Source organism: Netta rufina (assembly GCF_964035555.1).
Source record: "Netta rufina genome assembly, chromosome: 2".
Taxonomy (NCBI): domain Eukaryota; kingdom Metazoa; phylum Chordata; class Aves; order Anseriformes; family Anatidae; genus Netta; species Netta rufina.
In genome coordinates, this window is record NC_140124.1 from 400,121 (window position 1) to 412,997 (window position 12,877).

Consider the following 12,877-nt stretch of genomic DNA (forward strand, 5'->3'; position numbering starts at 1 on the left):
CTCAGGCGCTCACCCACGCACGCATGCACACCCCAGGAACGGTGCTCGCTATCGCGGTCCTACACATGCAGAAGGCTCCTTCCCTCCTGCACCCCCTGCGCCTCTGGCCCTCCCTGGCCAGCAGAGAGAGGTTCACCTACAGCCTAGCGCACCAAAGCCTGCGGGGCGAGACTGCTGTGGACCTGCTCCCTTCCCCTCTCCCGGCCTCCGAAGCCGCACCCCAGCGCTCCGCAGCCCCGCGTGGCTTACCGTGAAAATGTTGGAGCGCCGCTTGGACTGCTTGCGGATGGGGGTGGGCGTGTTGGAGGCAGCAATGGTCTCAATCCGCAGCTCTCGCTGGCTGATGCTAGGGGTGGAGGGCACAGAGGAGGAGTAGTCACTGAAGGCTCCTCCGCCGTTGGTGGCCTAGGGCGAAACGAGACGGGGACACTCAGCGAGAGGCAGGGCCACCGGGGGCACAGCTGCAGGGACATCTTCTGCCTGCACAGCCCCATGCACCGGGGCAAGGAGCTGCGGCACAGGACTGGGACGTGGGAGACACCCTGCTCCGTGCCTGGCTCCTACCCTGTGGGGGACCCTGGGAGAGCTGCTTCCCTTCTCTCTGCTCCAGTTTTTCCACTGGTAGAACAATAAAATCCTGGAATTGACAGGGAAAAGCAGCCAACAGTCCCAGGGACGCTGGCTGCAGTGCAACATGCCAGGGACGCCTGTCCTGACGGAGCCTGGTGTGGGGGCACGGAGGCAGCAGGAACCACGCGGCCCCTCACAGCCTGGCTGCCTCTGTTCTCAGAGCAGCACAGGCCCAGCACAGCCCAAGCCTTGCACTGCCTGCTGGAGAGAACCTGCCTCTCCTCGGGGGCCCCTAAACACAAAGCTGCGAGGAAGCCTGGAGCCGCCTGGCTCCCCGGCCCTGTTGGTCCCCCTCCAGTCTTAGCTACGATCCCAAGGGGGACGTGCAACCCTGAGTCAGGCCCTGGCCCCTGCAACACCCTGAAGCGTTGGGTGCCATGAGTCGCGATCATGCTCGATGTGAAACCGCTGGGTTTGGGGTTTATCCGAGGAGACCTCAAGGGTGGCACAGGCCTCTTGTGCCTGTGGGCCTCTGTGGCCTCAGCTGCAGTGGCCGTGTCTGGGAGTACGTGGGGCAACACGCTGCATCTTCTCTAAGTAGCTTAACTACTGGGAGAGGGGCAGGCCCAGCCGCACGGCTCGCCTGAGATGGGTTCCTGGCATCCCGGGCTCTTTTTGGCTGTTCTGATCCTCGAACTGTATTTTAAAAGTATGTTGAAGAAACTGCCCCTGCGGCCTAGGAGAGCTCTGGAGCCCTCTGGGGAGCTGCCAGCCCTCAGCTCACTTGCTGCAGTCAGCGGTGGCCGGGGCCTCTCCTGCGTGCAGAGCAGAAAGCAGGAGCACAGCACGCGTGGAACATGGATCCACCAAGGATGCTCAGTGAGAAAACACTGCCTGCACACTGTGCCTGGTGGGATCTGAGCCCTGCTCCGTGACAAGCAATTAAGAAACATTAGAAATGTGAAAGAGTCTGTACAAGCACAGCAGGCACTGCAAGCCACAACCTAGTCTCCTAAAAAAAAAATTGCAGCTTTCACTCAGACTATGTAACCCATAACTCATGCTATGGCCTGTCTCATCTCTTATGAATAGAAGAGAAGGCTCGCAAAAGAGAACTTGAGAGAGGAAAGTGCCACCCAGGAACCAGCCAAGCAGGGACCACGGCTGCTGGCAGCAGTGAGGTGTGCTGCAGGGAAGTCCAGTGTAGAGGGGGCCCGAAATGGACGTCCTTCACGGCCACACAGCTCCCTGCATGGGTTACGGTGTCTGTCCCATTGCCAGGACCACCGGGCGCTGGAGCAGCCCCAGGCTGGGCCCACAGCAAGGAGGTAAAGCCCGCGGGGAGCCATGCAGTGACGGCCACCACCTGCAGCTGGGGCTGAGGGCCCTAACTCTGTGCTGCAGGCAGGGCAGCAGAAGCAAAAGGTGCTCTGCAGCCTGCCCAGCGGGGAAGGGAGCCTCACGCCACGGGGACTCGGGCTGAGCTGCTCCCTGCACCAGTCTGCCACCACACGCAGCTCAAAAAAGGAGCAGGCAGCCAGGCAGCTGCTCTGTGGCTTCCAGGAAAGCCCTGCTGCAAGGTGGTGTCCCTGCAGGTGTGGGGCTTGGGGTGTCTCAGGTCTGTGCAGAGACAGGAACGCTTCTGGTGCACTGGTACCGAGAGGGGACCTGGTCTGCTTGCACTTCTCTGGGCAGAGAAGAGGCCGGGCACTCTGTGTGGAGTGCACGTCACCAAGAAGGCTCTCTGGAGGCCATCCAGCCGACAAAGCCTGTGCTGCACAAGGGATTTCTGCTGGCAGGTCCTACAGGAGCCGGGACCACGAGGGACACGCAGAAGCAAAGCAACACGCCGTCCTGCCAGCGACTCCTGAAGACAGCCCCTGCACTCCACAGGTTCTGCAAACGCGGCGATGACTGAAAAGGTGCAGAAAGCGAGGGCCAGAGAGTGGAAGAGAATCTGCTGACACAGCCCAGCTTTATGATCAGGCGTAACACCACCTGCACAATCAGTATTTAATTGATGCATAACGTGCAAACTATGTCAAAAATAAAATTGAAGATGTATGAGGGAAGAGATGGTCGATGCTGCAACACAGAGAATGGGCTACCCAAGAAGGGGGGCAGGCAAGGCTGCCAGTAGCCCAGTGACTGCTCTGAGGTGCTCTCCTGGCTGGCTCTGAGGGCTTCAGCTGCCTTGTCAGCACGTTTATGAAGGCTGAGGTTCCTCTTCAGTTCAGAAGAGGCTGTAGAGTTTGAGCTCCTGCCACAGCAGCTGGGACAAATACTGTTTATGTTAGGTGACAGACATTAAAGCTCCTGACAAGAAACCTTGCTAAATTGCGTTTTATATTTTACATACTCCCTGTAACACTGTTTTAATTTTCTGCCTTGCCAGAAAAGCTTTCTTTACCCTGTAAGTTTGTCTAGCGCTGGGGACAAGTAAAGGACATTGCCTTTCCTGAGCCTGCTGGTGTCCCACGGACACCCAGACCTCAGGAAAGGCACAAGGGCTGGAGGGTGCTGCACACAAGCTACGGAGGCTGATGTGTGGGCTGGCACCACCCCATGAGCGCTGTGCAGAGGAGAAATCCCCCAGCAGTGCAGCCGCTGGTTACACAGGCAATCCTGAGCCACTTGACTGCTCAGCTGCAGCAGGCTGCCCAAAGGCGTCAGCAGAGATCCAGGGACCCGAAACAAATCCCGAGCATGTGGGAGAACCCTGACAAGATGACAGGTCTGGGCAGACGCCTCATTTTTGCTCCTGGCAGTTGTTTTGCTTGATCTACCTAAACAACCACCTGTGGTCGCTATTGCAACCTAAAACACGGTGGAAGCTGACGGCTTAGTAAAACACACGTAGGAGATCCTTCCTACCAGTGTGTAATGGGTGCACGCTGTGAACTTCAAAGAACACCGACAGTGCTATAGGGTGCTGCAGCAGGGAAGAACTCAGCCAAAGTGAAAACGTAGTAACCCTTGGTGTGCAAAGACAAAGGTGGAACAGGGAGTGAAATCTGGGAAGGGCTGTGAGAGGAAGAGTGCAAACAAGCAGCAGCCACCGACTCAGCACCTGCACAGGGACAGGGAAGGAGCCAGAAGCGTACAGACCACGAAATCACAGCGGAGGGCATCAGGAGCTGAGCAGGCTGCTGGACGCAGGCTCCCACGAGGAAGTGCAGATGCCTGCTGCTCGAGCTGCTGCACCACACGCACCAACTGCTGAACATGCTGCAACAGGCAGGGAGGTTCCTGGTACCGAGCACAGGTGAACTGCAGTTCGTGTTTCATTTCACTTGCAAACTTTAGGTTTCCAGTCCTTTTGTCTGCCCTCCTTAACTACAGTCTTAATAAACACTTTCTTTTTTCAGTCTAGAGGCTGTGCAGGACTGCAGACCAAGGCTGGTCTGTGAAAGTGGGGTGCACTGACCCGGGAAGGCAGATCAGTGGGGCTGGGCACGCAGTGCAGAGGGACACGAACCCCAGGGGACTGAGCAGCCTGCAAGGTTCTGTGTGGGGTGCCTGTTACCTCCTGCCAGCTTCTGGGAACGAGTTCCCTGGCAGAAAGACAAACTTCCATCCCACAGCAAACAGGCAGCGATGACTCATCCCACAGCCTGGGGTACTCCTAAGGGCATCTCAGACCCTGAAGAAAGACGGAGAAAGGGGTAGGAACAGTAAGGAAATCAGGTGGAGGAACTCCCAGCGAGCACCTCAAGCCTCTGCTGGCCCACGGAGCTCCCACCCGCGCCCTGCAGGCAGGGGACAGGCAGCTGCCAGAGGGAGCGGGTGGCAGGGGCCGAGCGGAGGAACTGGAGCGGAGGAACTGGGCTCCCAGCCCATCCAACCTGCTGGCCCAGCCACAGCCAGGCAGGACACCCGAGAGGAGAGCCTGAGCCAGCAGGTAGACGAGAGCTTTCCCTGGGGACTGCTGGGCCTGGGGGATCCGAGGGTGTCTGAACGGGTGCCAGAAGCAGACCCGCTGCCCATGAGCCAGGTGCTGGCCCCGGCCCCTGCCCCGTGGGGTGACGCTGGGCACAGCGGTCAGGGTCACAGAGCTGGTGAACCAGCTGGGCCCTCGTAGGTGCCCAGGGAAAACCTTGTCACAGCTGGCCCGCTGCTGCAGCTGGCATCTCTGCCTGGATGGGAGCACTGCCCTCTGTGGCACCACGCGCTGCTGTGGAATAAAAGCAAAATAACCCACGGCTCCCAAAGACAGAAAGGGAACCAGGGCAACTGGCTAGTTCAAGAGCTGCTTCATAAATAGGATCACCCATCCTGCAAGGACACCACCACACTCCCTGCAGCACCGCTGCCACGGAGCCCTGCCCATTCGGGCAGCTGGCACGGCCACGAGGGTGTGGAAACCATCCATCACCTCTCAGCAGGTGGAGAAAGCTCTCCCACAGCTGGGTGACGAAACCTCCAGGGTCTGCTGGGGCCTCTCTGCTCCCAGTAACTGCAAGGGACTGGCCAGACTGCCAGGACACCAGCAGTGTCCGCTTCCTAAAAAAATAGTTTGGTCTGGAATATTAAACTACTTCCAGAAGAGATGTCCCTAGGACTAGGAAAAGCAGCAAGGCCGTGTCCCAGCCCCTGCCTGCCTGTAAGCAACCCTCTGCAGGGACCACTTGTCCCCAGTTCCAGAAGACCAGAGCCACCAGCAGCTCCAGAAGGCAGAGCTGCCTCGTGGCACCAGGCACTGAGCAGAATGCCCCTCTCCTCCTGGGGCACCACCATCCCCAGGCACACAGCTACAAAGCGAAACGCGCCCTGGCTGTAGCTGCTGCAGAAGGGAAGAGCGACAGTCCAGGGGAAAGGGCAGGCAACACCCAGCTGCACTACAAGACAAAACAAAGCTCCTAATTTGTATTCTTTGTCTGGCTTCTTTCCATCTCATCTCTATGCTAAATCCTGAGCTCCCAAATCCTTCCTTGAGGTCCTCATCCCTGCCTCGGCACCTGCCCTCAGAGGCTAGCTCTCAGGGCTAGCAGGGGCAAGTAAGAAACCCCGGAGAGATCCCCGTGCCCTTAAATAGCAAAAGGCAGAACAGCCCTGCTCTGCAAACACCCTGTCACTGATTCCTCCCTGCTGGTGGCACAGTGCCTGCCCGTCTCCTCCCAGAGCTCCTCCTCCAGTTAGGGACCGCTGCTCTGGCTCCTGCTGGAGCCCCTGCCCTCCGCCGGCCACCACCACCGCAGCGCGCCCCTGAGCAGCGATTCCAGGCTGTTTTGCACCCTGGCTGCAGTAACTGCTGTGGCTTTGGCAGCTGCCTGTTTGCTGTGCTCAGTGCTGGCTTCGTTTCCTGCACGGGCAGCATGACACACACCCGAGTACGTGGGCTGCTCGGCCCGGGCACGTGACAAGCGTCAGGAACCAGCGCACTCGTGTTCCTCAAAGGCAGTTGGATTTTCTCTGGGGACACTGGGAAGCACTTCCAGAATCTGACTGCTGAGCCCAAGTGAGAATGCAGAAACGCTTCACAGTATTTCACCATCACTCACCAGTTCCACTACTTCACACTCTATTTTTAGGAGAAGTACTTCTATAATGGAACAGAAATGTGTAAACACCAAGGCAGAGATTACTGCAGCGGGCCACTGGGAACCAAAAGGGTTTGTGGTGAAGCCACAGAACACCCAAGGAACCAAAATTGACTTTGATCCTCACTGTGGCATCCAGGTTTGCCGAGCAAAGGGACGGGCAAAGCTTTAGACGGGTGCAAAGCATGGATGGGGAAGGGAAGACAGAGACAGCAGAAGCTCCTAAGGACATGGCCTGTCATTACTGCTGACACTGCTGCCATCCCCGCAATCAATAACTACTTCTTGTTTAGAAAGGCCTCACAATTAGCTGCAATTTCCTTTTAGCTGCATGCTGCATTACTTCCCTTTAATGGCTCTGGTTCACCAGAACTACCTCGGTCCCTGCAGCAAAGCCACAGGAGCACAGCAGGGTACTGAGAGGAAAGGCCCTGTCTCAGAGCCCAGGAGCCAGCATTCACCTCTACACAGAAGTCTTCTGCAAACCGGGCTGAAAGGGATGCTGCAGGAAGGAAAGTGGGGATGTTTCTGAGCAAAAATCTCTAACAAAGCTCCTGCCACACTGTTTGAAACCTCTTCTGATGCCCAAACCCTGCTTCCCCACGGCCGCCCTTAAATCCACCCCTTTTGTACTAGCACCATCTTTTCTTAAGAAGTTCTTTTCTTTCGCAGCTGTGTATTTCTGAGGTTGGGTTTGGTCCCTTTTCAGCCTTTGCTTTTCTAAACTAAACAAGCCAAGTGCTTGACATCCTCTTGCATTAGGGTCTCCTCCCTCCCACGAGCCTTTTTCTGTTCCTATGCCAGCTTTAATACATACTTACATGAGTGACTGGCATCAGACTGAGTCCGGCATCACCACACCCCATACACGGGGAACACGTTTTTGTCCTCACTACAAACATGTGGCTAGGCATAGTGAGTGCCATTAGCACACACTTATCAGGACTCTTTTTTCATACTTTCGACATAGAAGAAAATATTAAAAAAGTATTCAGCTGCTCCCTGAAGAACTCTGCCCGTGGCCATCCTCCACCCTGCTCTGATTCCCAAACAGACTGCCCCTCATTCCCAAAAGTATTTGACTGTTTACAATTTGTCTGCTAAGAAAATCCTCTAAGTACTATACACACTTAAACCTACATTTTCTGGACTTTGCTCTTCACCTTGGATGCTTCCTGTTAAGATTCTCAAGAAGCCCCCACAACTGGGCATACTGCAGGGCATGGCACTGCTGCGTGTGTTTAGAAGGCAGCTGTGCTCTCTCTGCTTCCATCCTGAGCCCACTGGACATGAGCAAGCCCTGAGCACAACGCCAGGCGGTTCTGGCTGCCAGTCAGGGCGCAGCGTATTCACTTACACACAGACTTCATCTGAGCTGGCCCGTGCCCAGGTGCCCCGGGGCACCAGAAGCTGGCACAAGTCTGCAAAAATCTGTACAGATCTACTCACAGTCCAGCACTAGAAACCTATACAGGCAGGCACAAGCTTTACGTGGGTATGTCAAAAATGTTTATGTAAGTGTCAGAACAGTGGCTGCAGACATTACTCAGGCTTGTGTAAGAACAACCTCCCCGTGGTGGTACCAGAAGCTGTTCTGGGGCTTCACAGGTTTATACAACCTTGGGGTCAAAGCCAATCCCCTCATGAAGAAGCGTCAATCTAGCAGTTTGTTTTCCTAAACTGGCTTTGCTTTTTTTTTTTTTTTTTCAGTTTTACATGCTCCTCTGAGTCCTTAGCTACTCTCTTCCTCAGAAGTCATTTCATCTGTTGCTCATTGACGAGGTGTCCAGGGGCTCACGGCTGCTCTTGCTACATCGCCTGGTGTCTTTAAAAAACCCAACTGCTGTATTTGCTGCTCCCCAGTCTGACAGCATGGGGCCAGACAGACAGATTTGGTGAAGTCCTTGCTACAGATCCTATGACTTCAACACAACAATTGCTTTGGAAATTTAATCTACTGGCTTGACTGCCCGAGAAGCAGTAGAGCTCAGTTTCTCACCTCTTTCACCAGAGAGCCCGCTCGGCATGTATGCACGTGCTGGAAACTGCAGCAGAGCCCTAATGCAACAAGGGTCTCCCTCAGCAGCCACCCGCTATGCCAGCCTGGCTCTGACTTGCCTCTTCTGCTGCAGTTCTGCTCCCCCAGGGTCACAGAACAAACACCTCCAGCTCCCTCCTCTGTGCTTCCCTCTGAATTCACCGCTGACCACCCCCTGCACAGACACATCCCCAAGAAGCCCCCTGGCTGTGTATGTATACAAGACCACCAGGCTCCTGGCTCCAAGGGGAGCAGGACCACGAGCCCACTGGGCTTGCCTGCACTGCCGAGACAGCCCAAGGCCTGGCTCACAGACCTCCTGCTTGGCCCAGGAGCTTCCCTGTAGGTGCTCACAGCTCTGCGGAGCTGCTCCAGGAGCACTCCACAATCATTGGAGACCGTGAGCTAGATCCAGGGGTTTGTACAGGAAGCCTGACCACAGGGTAAGCAGCGAGCTGCTGGGCTGTGCAGAGGAGCCCCAGGTGAGTGCTCTGCTCTTCCAGAAGTTACTCCATGGCTGTAGTGTGAGTCTAAAGCTAGGCTAACAGGCCGTGTACTGAGTGCCCTCAGGGGTGGGAAGCACGGGGACACCCTGGCTTCTCCTGTTCCCGTTTCCCACCTGATTGATGTGAACAGAAGGAATGGAGGCCGCAGAGACAGACGAATGGCTGGGTGAGTTGGGCAGGGACTTGCAGGGACCGATGGAAAGCTGCTGCTTCTTCCGTAGAGCCACCACCTTCTGAGCCACTGGAAGAAAGAAAGGGACAGGGTCAGAGTCCAGAATACAACTTCCCCACCCGCCCCCAAATTTCTGGACTGCTTCCCTGAGACCCAAACCCTTCCTCTGACCAACGCCAACACCTGGGCCTCGGGCTGTGCTGCCCCGTATTAGCAAGAAGGATTTCTGCAGGATCCTGCTCCTGCTGCTGCCACTGCCACAGCACACAGCTGTAGGTGACGGTGTGCCAGCAGCTCTTCCAGCAGGGCAGGTCTCCCATGCTGAGTCCCCAAAGGCCATCCCACTCTATTTGGGTGCCGCACCGAGCAGTGACTTCGTGTGGACACCAAGGAGCCACCCGGAGCCCCGGGCTGCTGCCGGAGCATCCCCAGGCAGTCACTTCCCAGTCACCCCCTCACAGTGCCTACAGGAACCAGTTACAGACCGAGTACTTTGGGCAACGCCACCCCCATCAACCTGGGCTTGTGTGACACTTGTGGTCTCCAGATGGTCTAAAAACTGGCTTCAGAAACAACTCTCCCGGGTCCTTCAAGCTCACTGCCTGATGTCAAAAGCCCCAAATTCCACTTCAACCTTCCCAGTCTCCTACCATGTCAGGAAACACACAGCTTGACCAAAGAGGGTGGCAGCCAACTAGCTAGGCTGTGGGGAATCAGGAGGCACACTGCATTTCTGTGCTGTATGTTCCTGTTCCATGCTGGCTGCATACCCCCATAAGCACAAGGAAGAACACGACTCAGGGTGCTGGGATCACCACAGGCACTGACCAGCACCACAGCTCCAACCCACCGTGCCTCCTGTCGGGCACCCTGGCAGCAGAGGAGCTGTCAAGTTTCCTTTCCAGAAGAATGGAAGATGCTGCACTGTACACATGGCAGGATTAAACCCATCTGGAAAAGTCAGATGCTGATAACAAATGCAAAGTCCTGTTGGGCCACTGCTGCTACCTGTCCGTCTGATAAAGCTGGAAGCCTGTCCGGACTCCCAGGCTAAGCATCAGTCCCATAAATGGCAGGAACCCCTCCTACACCCACCAAACATACCCTGTTCATCTGCTGTTTCCTTCCTACTCTCCTCCCCTCCGCCCTCTCCTCTTTCCAGCCTCATCCACCGTTTGCTGTGTACGCATTTTCTAACTCGGACCAGGCACACCATGCAGAGCCCACCGCTGCCATCACGCCCCTGGGCTCTCTGAGGGCTGCCTGGGGCAGGCAGGATGCAGGACTGGCGATGCCACGGGGATGAGACACCCCCAGCTAAGACAACGTGGCCCTCAGAACTGGAACTTCATGGCCACAGCCCATAGCTTTGAAGCCTTGTAAGAGGAGCTGATCTCCGGGGTGCAGCAGCAGACCTGGGGCAACAGATACCAAGCTCGAGAATACCTCTGCTTGCCTCCCTGAAACTGAAAGGAGAACAGCTGAGGCTGCTGATTTAGCGGTGAATTTCCACCTGCTGCAAGTAAACCAAGGCTTTTGATGCAGAGCAGAGTGAGGTCTGCAGGACGCAGACCCCGATCGCAGGCAGAGATGCAGTCTGGCCAGCAGGTTCAGTGGGGACAGCAGCACTGCCCCGTGCAGGCTGCCTCAGAAGAGTCCTGCTCCTGCTCAGCCCAGCGACAGGGAACAAGGTCAGCTCACTGAGCTGCCACTGGCGGCTGCTGCTTTTTTCAAGGAGAGACTTTTTTCAGTCTCTCCTTGCTCTGCACGGAGTCTACGCGTGTCTTCGCTACCACTTATTGGCTTGGTGACCTGACGTTATCTGCTTGGTGAAGAACTTCATGGACCAGAGAAGGGGGGAGCACTGATGGAGCAGCAGCAGAGGAGCAGGGAAACCCATCAGGACTGGCTGTGGCTGGTGGAGGCCACAAGGAGTGCATATTAGTGGGAGTTTTCTTGTCTTATTGACACCAAAGGGCAGAGTGCTGAGCAAAGACTTTTTTCAGCCATACATTACTATTGTATGTGCATAAATTCATTTAACAGTTGTAGGATCAAACGTTCCCAGCAGAATGCCCACGGCAGGACAAACTGTAGCTAGGAAGACCTCAGGAATGCCATGGCAGCCAGAAACCCCCATCACAGTAAGAGAATGTCTGAGGACCCACAGCAGAAGTCAAAAACCGTTCCAGATATCTCAAGCAGAGCAGAGTCCAAACTAGATGGGGCATGACATGAGAAGAGAAGGTCCTGCACAGCCCGCAGGGGAAACCTTTTTGCCTTGCAGGACAGGGGACTTTACGCAATTCAGGACAGCTTCCCAGAGTTTCATGGAAAAGGAACATTCAGGTCAGGAACTTTCCCAGTACCCAGGATACAGCAGGTCCTATTGCAGAGGAAAAGGCAAGGTGAGAGGGGTGTCCTGGAACGGGCAGACTGAGAACATCACCAGTGGGAGAAAGCCAGGGATGGAGGAAGGATTCAGAACCACTCGCCAGCAGCTGCTGCCTCAGGCCAGCAGCCTGGCACCGGCTCTGCCTTGCCGCTAGCCCTGGACCGTGAGTGGTAACAGTGGGACTCCTGAGGAGGCCAGCAAACCACACAGCTGTGTTAGAACCTCACCGACCTTATCTGGGGCATCTTGAGGGCGGCTTTCAAGTTTCTGTTCGGTGGGCAGAGGTTCCTCCAGTTCTTGAACATCATCAGGACTTTTTCAAGGATAAGTTCTGTCGTCCCATAAGACTCTGTCTGGGGTCATTTGCTCATGAAGATTTCTTTGCTCGCCATGCACAGCTCTTCGCTGTACAACCACTGAGCCCTGTCCCTCAGACTGAGCCTCTGTCCGGATTCTTTGATTGACATTTGTTTGCCAAATGTCACGTACGATGCTGCTGTATGTATTAGCACTTGAGCATCACACGTGGCATTTTAAAGCGTATCATTTGCACTCTGTCCTTGACATTCTGGAGCACTCTCCCTACAGATGCCCCCAGGAGCGGTCAGTGTGGGGAGGATATGGGGATGCAGAGGCAGCGCACGTGAAGGTCTGTGGTGACCCACCCAGGACCCTGCAGAGAAATCCTCGGCGGTGTGACAGCACCTTCTGAAATCACAGGGCCTTGCACAACCCCTGTACAAAACCTCCTGGCCTCTCTATGAAGTGCTCCTGCCGAACAGCCCCCGAGAAGAGCCACACGCTGCCCTGCAAGAGGCGCGATGCTGCCCATCGCTGCGGTCCTGGAGCAGCCAGTTCACAGCCCCGCAGAAGGAGTGACACCCCGTCACGGTGCCCACTCAGGACACAGAAACCCACACAGCCCCACGGAGGGAGCCAGGACCACCCTTGGGCTTTCAAGCTGAAGTCCTGGACTGCACCTTGCTGCTGGGAGGGGAGACAAATGGCAGCAACACTGCCAGTACCTCAGCAGCAGGGGCCCGGCAGGCAGTGAGGAAGGCCACCAAGCTCTGTTGTGCTCTGCCAGCTCTGCTCTCCTCTCCGGTGCTCGGAGCCCTGCGAGGAGAGGACTTCACAGGATTTCTGTCCCTGGGCTTGCTGCTGAGGTGAAGCTCGGGAGCCAGCCCCAGCAGTGGCAGCACAGCTGCTGCCCTCCCGTGCATGTCCAGCACTGAGCCTGGGTCGTTTTCCCAGAACACCACCAAGATAATCACTGACAAAGGGCTCTCGATGGTTAGCTCTCTAACCTCTGCTTGATACAGGAATTTTCTTAAGATGAAGCCTGAGAGCTGAGGCACTCTCACGCCGATGGCTCCTTGCTATTGTCCTGGCATCCTCCAAACTCGAGGAGATTTCTGCATACAGCAGTCTGTGAAGGCAAGCTTGACAATAAAACTCTGTAACCCTACAACTCCAAAGCCAAGAAACCAGAAGAAAAGTTTCTCCCACCTCACCGTGAGCTCTGGTACCTGTGAGAGGACCACACGAACCTACCCCTTAGAGCAAACTCACATCCTGGTGAAGTTCTGAAGCTAAAGGTACTGTCCACAGGGCAGTAGGCACTACAGGACAGCCCAGCCCTTATCCCTCCTCCTG

At 56.0% G+C, this 12,877-nt stretch overlaps 1 protein-coding gene across 1 annotated transcript in view; it reads right to left on the reverse strand.

Annotated features, from left to right (window-relative positions):
• AGAP3 (ArfGAP with GTPase domain, ankyrin repeat and PH domain 3) overlaps window positions 1–12,877 on the reverse strand; it is a 130,081-nt gene that overhangs the window by 60,993 nt on the left and 56,211 nt on the right. Inside the window, 2 exon segments of the mRNA XM_084281385.1 lie at window positions 250–405; window positions 8,768–8,895. Coding sequence (XP_084137511.1) covers window positions 250–405; window positions 8,768–8,895 — 284 coding nt within the window.